This window comes from Zootoca vivipara, chromosome 5 (genome assembly GCF_965207765.1).
Source record: "Zootoca vivipara chromosome 5, rZooViv2.hap1.1, whole genome shotgun sequence".
NCBI classification, from domain to species: domain Eukaryota; kingdom Metazoa; phylum Chordata; class Lepidosauria; order Squamata; family Lacertidae; genus Zootoca; species Zootoca vivipara.
Window position 1 is genome coordinate 74,090,928 of NC_142588.1, and position 10,470 is coordinate 74,101,397.

Sequence of the window (10,470 nt, forward strand, 5' to 3'; positions counted from 1 at the left end):
CCAGTATTCTCAGCTTTCTTCATTGGGTCCAATGAAAAGAAAGTTTAACCCCTCCCCCAAATAAACAAAATCACATCAAACAACATAAATTTTAAACTTATACATTCCAGATAGTGATACAGTCCCTGAAAGACTTTATATTCGATCTTCGTACTTATTGTACAGCCTTGGGTGTGACCCTCATACTCCTCTAGTTTATAATTCTTTCTAGCAGCATCCTGAGGGAAGCTTACGAACAGGGGATGAGGCAACAACATTCTCATGCTTGTCGCTATCATTTAGTATTTATAGGTATACAGCCTGAGACTATGGATGTTCAATTTAGCAATCATGGGTAGTGGTGGAGCAAACTTGAGGAACTTTGGTTCATTGGAGCTTAGGAAATGAATGCTGAGCATGGCACCCTTACTTTTTGGAGGCATCTGATGCAACTGGGAACAATGAAACATTAAGCAGAAGAAAATTGGGACTGCTTCCAACAATGCTGATCCTAAATCTCAAATCTTGCTAGAAGGAACAAGAGTTCCGCCTCCCAGATAATCTCATTTCCATCAAATCTAGCCCCCTAATGCTACAGAGGTTTCTCTAGTTCAAAATGAACAGCTTACAACACCATATTGTGGCATCTTGTAAGGGGGAACTATTCTCATGACCCACTCAACTCTGAGCACCAGAGTTGTGTATTACAGAAGGCCTAAAAGCTCTCAGTTGAGAAACTGACAAGAGAGTTGCAACCTTTTGCTGTGCTGAGTCAGTCTTGAACCATACCTGCAGCTTTTGTTTGAGAAGCCATGTCCTTCCAAACCACTGATCTGCCTATATACTCCAATTGGCATTGTTTCCTGTTGTTCCCTCCTTGAGATGAGAAGGGAGCAAATATCACCATTGCCAAGAGCATGCACCAGTGAGGGAAAGCAGATCTCTGAACTAACATTCATACAATGCACCTGGGAATCGTTGATAGGAAATTATCCCTCCCCCCCATTGACTTTATGTAGATTGCCACTTGGATGCCTGATGCTACTGTTGGGTTAAAGTTATGAGAGTACTGTTTTAGTTGAAGAGGCTGTGTTTGCAAAAGAGAAGGGATGAAGATTTTCACTGGAGAAATTCAGGAATACAGTGGTACCTTGGTTTTCAAATGCCTTGGTTCTCAAACACTTTGGTTCTCAAACTCCGAAAACCCAGAAGTAAGTGTTCCAGGTTTCAAACATTTTTCGGAAGCTGAACGTCCAATACAGCTGTCGGCTATTGTTTCCAGGGCGCCTCCACCAATCAGAAGCTGCGCCTTGGTTTTTGAACATTTCGGAGGTCAAAGGGACTTCTGGAACTGATTAAATTTGTTTTTGCTATTTATTTTGTGTTTTTGTTTTTGAGGCATTTTCAATTAATTTGTTTTTGTGACTGTGTGGAACCCAGTTCAGCTACTGATTGATTGATTGTGTGACTGTGGAAATGGATAAAAGCCCCCCATCCAAACAATGACTATCATCAGTGCAGGTAAGAAAATAAATAATTTTAATTTTTATCATCTACAATACTGTCTTATTTATTTTATAGTACAGTACATTGATTATTGCTTTCATTTTATGGATCAATGGTCTCGTTGGATAGTAAAATTCATGTTAAGTTGCTGTTTTAGGGGTTGTTTTTAAAAGTCTGGAACGGATTAATTCATTTTGCATTACTTTCTATGGGAAAGCATGCCTTGGTTTTGGAACGCTTTGGTTTTGAAACGGACTTCCGGAACGGATTAAGTTTGAGAGCCAAGGTACCACTGTATAACTCTTCTGATAAGGGATTCTTTCTAGCAATACAGCATTTATAAAATTAGATAGATGATAGATATTAAATAGCCATTGCTGAAATCCACATTATTTTATTTTGATATAAATTCAAGCACAAAATGCACATAGCACTCAACTCATGTTTGTATGAGTTTTGAATACAAATATATTAATAAAAATCGAGGAGCCAAGTGAAACAATCAGTTCATTCACAATAGATACCGTTGTCTTCTAAGTTGTCCATATTGTTTAGATTCAGTTAAGGTGTGAGACAGTCAGAGCCAACTCCTTACTGGTTGCAAGAAAGAAGGCAGTGAAGTGAGGACCAGCCTCCCATTGGGTCCATCTTAGCATATTGTAAATAGCCTGCTCTCATAGAATCACAGAATTGTAGAGTTGGCATGCATCCTGAGGGTTAACTTGTCCAACCTTCTGCAATGCAGAGAACTAAAGTATCCATGACAGATGGCCAACCAACCTCTGCTTAAAAACCTGCAATGAAGCAAAGTTCACCATCTTCCAGGGGAGTCTGTTCCACTATCTAACTGCTCTTACTGTCAGTTCTTTCTAATTTTAGTCAGAATCTTCTTTCTTGTTACTTGAAGCCATTGTTTCGGGTCCTACCCTTCAGAGCAGGAGAAAATGAGTTTCCCGCCCTCTTCCAAGTGACAGTCCTTGAGATATTTGAAGATGGCTATCATATCTCTTCTCAATCTCCTCTTTTCCAGGCTAAACATACCCAATTCTCTCAACCGTTTCTCATAAGGCTTGGTTTCCAGACTCTTGTTTGGAATTTATGGAATGACTACTGTTTCACAAATCACATTTGACTTTTTAGACCTAGAGTTTTCTAATTCCTCAGACACCTTCAACTTGAGGTGCAGTTTTTGGTACAATCTTTCCTTGAAGGGTTGGCAAAGAAATACATAAATAATAGGATCAAGGCAAACATTTGCAGCACACAGGAGCAGAGAAAGTTCCTTTAGGTAAAACAACATCTCTTTTGTTGGGCAGTTATAACGATGTGAAGCAGTTTGACTTAATGTGTATGGGATTCTTACAACATGGTATGGAACAAAGCAAATGATAAATACAAGCATGATGGTGAAAATATTCCGATTGGTTTTTTTCCTTGACCGTTTGGAGTTTTTCCTGAATTTTTGGTGGGATAGATATATTTTCCTTGCTATAGAACTATAACAGGCTATTAGGAGTAAAAAGACAGTCCAAAAAATTCCTAAGCAGATGTAGTTTGAAGCCTTGTGCCACTGGACTCCAAGATCATTTTTGAGGTTCACACAGCTCTTCGAAATATTTTTGGTAGGATGTTGATCTGTTAAAATTGTATTGGGGAGTGATATCACTAGATGAAGTGCCCACACGGCTACACAGATACACCTGCTACATCGAACAGTGTGGAAAGATGCGATGAACTGAGGCTTCACAACTTTGTAGCATCGGTCGAAGCCTATGAGACCAAACAGTGTTATGCTGATATACATATTTAGGTAAAATACGACAGCCGAATAACGGCAGACGAAAACAGTGAGCCGCCAAGATCCAATTTCTGAATCGGCAAAAACTTTAAATGGGAAAGTTAAACTCATGATGAGGTCAGCGACGACAATGTTCTTGAGATAGACAATAAAACTTGTCTTGCTGGGAATGTACAGAAAGACCCAGGCTGCCACCCCATTCAACAGGATTCCTCCTAGAAAGATCAGACCATAGGCAACTGGAAGAACTTGTTTTCTTATTGTCTCATTGAAGCTGCAGGAGTTTCCTAGAGGAGTGCTTGAATTAGGCATCTCTAGTGCATTTTCAGTTCCTGTGAGCAGAAAAAGAAAGAGTTATCCACAAGAAGAATCACCTCCAGCAGAATCCCCCTCCCCCATGTATAGCACATGAAGACCTCATTCAGGAATTATGTGCTGCTACTTTGGAACATTTTTGCATGGAGCTAAATCAGATATGCTTCCCCAAGAGCAGGAATAGGGAGCCTATTTCAGCCATTCTTGGGAACTTTCCAGGGGTGACATTTGCCTGCCGTGGGTGCGATCAGAGGCAAAAATGCACAGAGCAATGCTTGTTCAGTATGCTGAAATATAATGTACTTTGCAGCCAGTGTAGGTTTTACACCCACAGGTGCAAACTCTCTGGGGTGGGTTTTTTTGGGGAGCCTAAGCACCAGTATTGCCTTGATATTTGCTACTCTGAAGAAGTTTGAGTATTATTGCTGTATCAGAAAGGGATAAGAGAACACGCAGAATAACATAACCAGTGAAGTTGAACAGCTGTTGGGGAATGTTTGATGGGTGTATTAAATTGGACCATGGGTCCAATGCAAGACCAAACCACCACCTCTTCTTCTACCAGCAGATGGTTAATAATAATAATAATAATAATAATAATAATAATAATAATAATATAATTTATTATTTATACCCTGCTCACCTGGCTGGGTTTTCCCAGCCTTTCCAAACAGAATGTTAAAAACCACGATAAAACACCAAACTTTAAAAACTTGCCTTAACAGGGTTGCCTTCAGATGTCTTCTAAAAGTCAGATAGTTGCTTATTTCCTTGACATTTGATGGCAGGGTGTTCCACAGGGCAGGTGCCACTACCGAGAAGGCCTACTGAGAAGGCCTTCTGCCTAGTTCCCTGTAACCTTACTTCTCGCAGTGAGGGAACCGCCAGAAGGCTCTCAGAGCTGGACCTCAGTGTCCGGGCAGAACGATGGGGGTGGAGACGCTCCTTCAGGTATACTGAGTTGAGGCCAGTTACAGGTAGGTAGCCGTGTTGGTCTGAGTCGAAGCAAAATAAAAAAATTCCTTCAGTAGCACCTTAAAGACCAACTAAGTTTTTATTTTGGTATGAGCTTTCGTGTGCATGCACATGCAGGTATCTGATGAAGTGTGCATGCACACGAAAGCTCATACCAAAATAAAAACTTAGTTGGTCTTTAAGGTGCTGCTAAAGGAATTTTTTTTATTTTGAGTTGAGGCCGTTTAGGGCTTTCAAGATCACACTTTGAATTGTGCTCGGAAATGAGCAATAAGTTACCATGAGAGGGCTAGTTAAGGTGACAATCTCCCAGATGTTACAACTTCCATCAGCTTTGGCTAGCATGTCCATTGTTCAAGGATTATGGGAGGTGTAGTCTAACAACATCTTTGAGAGCACCACATTAACTATCGTACCCCTTGTGTAAGGGATTATAAAAGGAATTCTTAGTGGAGTGAGTGTAAATTGCTTTCCTGGAGGGACCACCAAACCTGGAGCTGCAGAGTGAAATCTTAAGTGTTGCTGAAATTGGCCACATAGCCTTGCTTACCTTATTTTCTTGGCTCTTGTATGTTGTCTTGTATATTCACTTGACTGTTTAACGGTCTGGGGAGGCTTTCCGTTCTAAGGAACGCATGGACTCTGCCATTCTTGGGTAGGTCTGTATGTATAAGAGGAGTGAAAACTTAGGTTTTAAGGTAAAAACTGGAATCTTAAATTTGAGGAAAAGATAGTATTTCCTCATATTTGACATGGCTGGGAAGTTAAAATACCTTGAGATACACTAAATTTATAGTATCAAGACTTTTACTGCAAATGTATGTTTTCCTCCCAGCCTTGTAAGTGCCATGCGATCTCCCCAATTTGAGAACGCTGGTTGAATATACAGTTTTTGGTTCTGTTTGTACAGCTCTCCAAAAAATAAGCACTATTGGGTCCTGTTGATTTCAAATGGGGGTAAATTAAGTGCTTCAGTGGGGTTAACTTGAACAACTGTATATAACCTCCATTTCCAGCTTTTACTGAAAGACAGGGTTCAGATGCACAAGAACTTGATAATCCTGTCCATTGATTTTAAATGGCAAAATCAACATTGCCAATTACACAGCCCTCAAGGTGCTAAGAATTGATTTGAAAACGCAACGGGAAGCATTTCCAGTTGGGTTCTCAGTACAAAATTAGGTGCCTGTCGTTCATAAAGGAGCTATAGCAAGACAGAAAAAAATCCCTGGGTTTATTTGCTTGAGGTTTCTTTTGTCCTTTTTTTGTCTGCCTTTCTGCTTTTCAGCCTAGTAAACATAAGGTTGGACCCATTATTATATCCTTTATTTGGACTCCTTCAGGAGGAGATTTTCGTCATTTCTCTCTGTCCCTGCAACCCCTTGAAAACGGGGTTCTGAGGGTTGGAGCACCCTCCAGAACAGCATGGGAAAAGGGGGTCAGGGCCTGCAGGGAGAAGCAGACGTCAGCAACGCCCCCTTTCTGCCAGCAGGTAATGTCCTGAATGTAACTTAATCCAGGGGAAACTAGGACTAGTGCGAGCAGGCTGTGGGATCCAACCCATTGCTGTATTCTTACTTTCAGTTCATGTGAAATGAACTGATAATGGATTTTCAGAAAAGAAACAGAACAGGATTATTATTATTTTGCAACAGGTATAACTGAAACATACTCTTATTTGTAAACATTCTGCCATTGCCCTTATTTACAAAATATGGTAACTGTTTTCTGGTCCCTCCTTTTGAAGAGATCTTTGTACATTGACATTATAACTGCCTACCCAAACAGCAAAGTATCCTGAATGTGTTGGAGCTAGAGCTATTCTGTATCAGAATGCAACCAGATTAACATTTCCAGTTCTTTTTTTTTTTAAAAAAAAATCCTTAAATTTTAAAACTTTTAATCCTTTGAGACACCCAAAACACAAAATAAATTGAAATAATAATAAAAGAAGCTTTTTATCACTTCCACAGAAGCTCATGTGGTGCTAGATAATACAGGGTGAATTTAGTACAGCATGCAGAGAAGAGTCTCCAGCCCTGTGTAAGTTAGGTGAACCTTAGTAAACAGAATAAGCTGTTATAAGTACTAAATAATACCGTGTTATTCATCTGTGAAATATTGGAGGATGTGACAGAACAATACATTTCATTACTAGAAGCCTCACACTTTAAAAAGTTTTATTGGATTTCTGCTTCCAATTTTTAAGCTGAGAAAATGACTTGCATTAGGATTAAGTGTTTCCATATGAAGGAGTCTTTAAAAACAAGCTTATGCTTATTAGAATGCTTCAGTTGCATTTACTTACCAATTTGGAGAGTCCGGTATCCTTTCAAGCTATTAAGTAACTAAAAAACATGTTTCCGAATTCATGCAGGAATAATGCTCCCTACTATTCCTGCCCTGCCTGGTTTTAAAACCCTGGAACTTCTACTTCTTAAACTCCAAAATTGGACTTGGAAAAAGCCATTGTTAGTAATGTTTCTTGCTGGTGCCAAGTATGGGTTAAGTGTCAAATACTGCAGCTGGCCAGCTCTCCTATACTTCCGCGAGGGGCAGCTTTGAACTATTTAAGTGACAAACTGCAGACCTTGGCAAAAAAGAGGAAATGTTGTGAAAGCTGAAATCTTACCAGTTGCTAGCATATAGCCCCTGTAGATTTTCTGCCTCTCTCTTAGAAGCAGTCTATAGAACAGTTAAAAAGAGTTCAGATGCAGTTGGCTTCAATGCTCTGGGAGATGCTGTGCATTTATCTCTGGAAACTGTTCAGTGCAGTTCCACTCTGGGTTGCTGAACTACAACTCCCATCATTCCATGCTGGCTGGAGCTAATGAGAGTTGGAGTCCACAGGCTGCCATCACCCAGATGATTATTCTTACTAGGTTTCTATCCCACCCTTCCTCCTGAAGGAACCAAGAGTAGCAAACATCAAAATGTGAAAGCAGTCCAGTAAAACATAATTTAAACATTTAAAGACAATTCAAAACAACCCTCCTAAAGCATTTAAACCAGGGGTCAGCAAACTTTTTCAGCAGGGGGCTGGTCCACTGTCCCTCAGACCTTGTGGGGGGCCGGACTATTTTTTTTTGGGGGGGGAATGAACAAATTCCTATGCCCCACAAATAGCCCAGAGATGCATTGTAATAAAAGGACACATTCTACTTATGTATAAACACCAGGCAGGCCCCACAAACAACCCAGAGATGCATTTTAAATAAAAGGACACATTCTACTCATGTAAAAACATGCTGATTCCTGGACCGTCCGAGGGCCGGATTGAGAAGGCGATTGGGTTGCATCCGGCCCCCGGGCCCTAGTTTGGGACCCCTGATTTAAACACTCACAGCTTCTGAAAACATTTAAAAGCAGTCACATACCTGCATAATTATTAATTCCGTGTTTGCCACGGCCAGTGTCTTATCATCCCATCAATTGCCTGGGTAAACAGGAGTGTTTCTAAATTTATTCTGGAATTCAGTAGTGAGGGAGACGGGCACCCTAACCAGGAAGGGCATTCCACAAACAGGGGGCCACCCCTGAGAAGGCCCTGCCATGGACAAATGCCTTGGGTTTGCTGCACTCCAGCATCCTTTTAGTATAATGCAGTGACTGGTGGTTTTGTAGCTGTGCAAGGGAACTTGTTCTCAATTCCTGACTCATTCATACGGTACTTGGAGAAGATGTCATGGCCTTAATAATGGAGTGCTTTCCTTACGTATGAAATTGGAAGTAACTCGGCATTCTTTTTAAAGACAAGAATGAGATCACAATTGGCACAAGATAGCAAACCTTCAAATGAGAATTTCTAGGGAAAGCAGTTTGATTCCTCTTCAACTATATCCGTTCTCGTAGTCAATGGGGAAAACCACAATCTGTTGTGAGCCACTTTGGATGGTGTGGGAAAGAACTTGTGTTTCTGATAAGTTGTGATTGCTGGCATCTTTATAATGACCATTTAAAAATGTTTTCTAGGGCGTTGAAAAACACACTATCGGACATAGGGTATAAATGCAACTATTAGAAATTCAACTATCATAATTCTTTGCTTCTTTGAATCATTTATGTAGCTCTGCTTTTGGATTCTGAGAGATGTTCTACGGACACAAAATAGCCACTGCTTTCACACACACACACACACACACACACATTTCTCATGTCAGCTGTTTACACGTATAAACAACCAGCTTTTGCAAGAATCGCCTGCTCTCTATCCTGTGAGCTGAGGGAAAAAAAAAAATCACATGTGATTTCTTAAGCTTACGAAAGGAAAGTGCTTGGGTATTTCACTGCTGATCTTCCCATGTGAGCTTTGAGGAAGCCGTGGTTGCATATGACCTGAAGGAACTCTGAATGGCAAAAAAGAGGGAGTACTTGTATTGTGTCAAGGCAAGGACTTTCTAAGTGTGCCTTCCCTATGCCTAGGGAAAAGGAAGATGTTTCCTATTTTGTTAAGACTTATGAGACTTATGATCCTATGCTGTTTTGTTCTGGTCTGCTTTTTACCTGGAACTATTGGATCAAAGTCTTTTTTCTTTTTTAAAAAAGTTTTTATTCTGTACACAGATTTTGACTGTGGACTGAACTCAGCACTTTCCTGACCTGATACAATTTATTTTACCCTCCACACACAATGCATTTCATAAGGTGTCCTGGAGAAGTCTCAAGAACTCTGAAGGAGGAGAGAGAGCTTTCCCAACCCTTGGCATACAATTCAAGTCCAGTGGACTAACCAATTTAAGGCAGCTGCATGAACCCATTGTTCCCTGCAGACTAGTGATGATATTTTCCAATATCCACATAACCAAATGCAAGGGGTGGTGCCACTGCATAAACAACAATTTCCAAGAACCATTATTCTTATCGGTCACTGAAACATAACCTTGATATGCAAAACCCGCATTTATCCACAACTGACACAAGCCTTGTCCACACTGGCGGCAATGTTTTTATTCAACCTTGTTACGATTGTGCTGGCCGAAGCTTATGGGAGTTGTGGTCCAGAGGGCACCAGGTTTAGGGTAGGCTGCCCTACGCTGTCAAAAGCATGTAAGCTCCTCAGGGAGAGCTGTTTCCCTCTTATATGCATAGTATTGGAACTAGAACATACAAGACTCATGTAAAGGTAAAGGAACTCCTGACCATTAGGCCCAGTCGTGACCGACTCTGGGGTTGCGGCACTCATCTCGCTTTACTGGCCGAGGGAGCCGGCATACGGCTTCCAAGTCATGTGGCCAGCATGACTAAGCCGCTTCTGGCAAACCAGAGCAGCACACAGAAACGCCATTTACCTTCCCGCCGGAGTGGTACCGATTTATCTACTTGCACTTTGACGTGCTTTCGAACTGCTAGGTGGGCAGGAGCTGGGACCGAGCAACGGGAGCTCACCCCGTTGCAGGGATTCGAACCGCTGACCTTCTGATCAGCAAGCCCTAGGCTCTGTGGTTTAACCCACAGTGCCACCCAAAGCTGCAGCCTCTCTCCCTTCTCCCGCAGTGCCCAGTAATCCCATATTGCCTTATGTGACACTGACAGTGCTCAGAGTTTCCCTGACCTGCCAGGCAATGAAGTGCAGTGGGAAAACTAGCAGTACAGTGTTGTCACAATCATTTTGCACTGCTAGACTTTGCGGTGGGGAAAGGAATATGAGGCTACTGATTTTATTGGCAGTCACTGCTTCCCCTGTCAAATCAGAATGAATGTTGTATAAGGAGCAGACATTGTCTAACCTCTGCATAAGCAATTCAGGATGAATGCTCAATAAATGGGTTGCCACAAAGACCTGTTCAACAACACCTGGGGGGCCACCAGATTGGGGAAGGACGACATCTGATAAGTCTGTGGTGGTTACACTCAGAACTGTACATAGCCACAGACTCTCGCACACCACAATGACCCAG

At 41.4% G+C, this 10,470-nt stretch overlaps 2 protein-coding genes across 7 annotated transcripts in view; one reads left to right on the top strand and one right to left on the bottom strand.

Annotated features, from left to right (window-relative positions):
• The window catches only part of MED12L (mediator complex subunit 12L), a 180,444-nt gene that overhangs the window by 61,514 nt on the left and 108,460 nt on the right, over nt 1-10,470 (top strand). The gene's annotated exons all lie outside the window — the stretch shown is intronic.
• P2RY14 (purinergic receptor P2Y14) lies at nt 1,864-8,091 on the bottom strand. Of its 2 annotated transcripts, none has more exons than XM_060274475.2 (3): nt 7,951-8,091; nt 5,124-5,234; nt 1,864-3,615 (listed from the first exon to the last, which is right to left on the bottom strand). In XM_060274475.2, the coding sequence occupies exon 3, from the start codon at nt 3,593-3,595 to the stop codon at nt 2,582-2,584; it is 1,014 nt and encodes a 337-aa protein (XP_060130458.2). In that variant the 5' UTR covers nt 3,596-3,615; nt 5,124-5,234; nt 7,951-8,091; the 3' UTR covers nt 1,864-2,581. The 2 variants fall into 2 exon arrangements, with proteins under 2 accessions (XP_060130458.2, XP_034988318.3); XM_035132427.3 differs by lacking the exon at nt 7,951-8,091 and adding an exon at nt 6,882-7,149.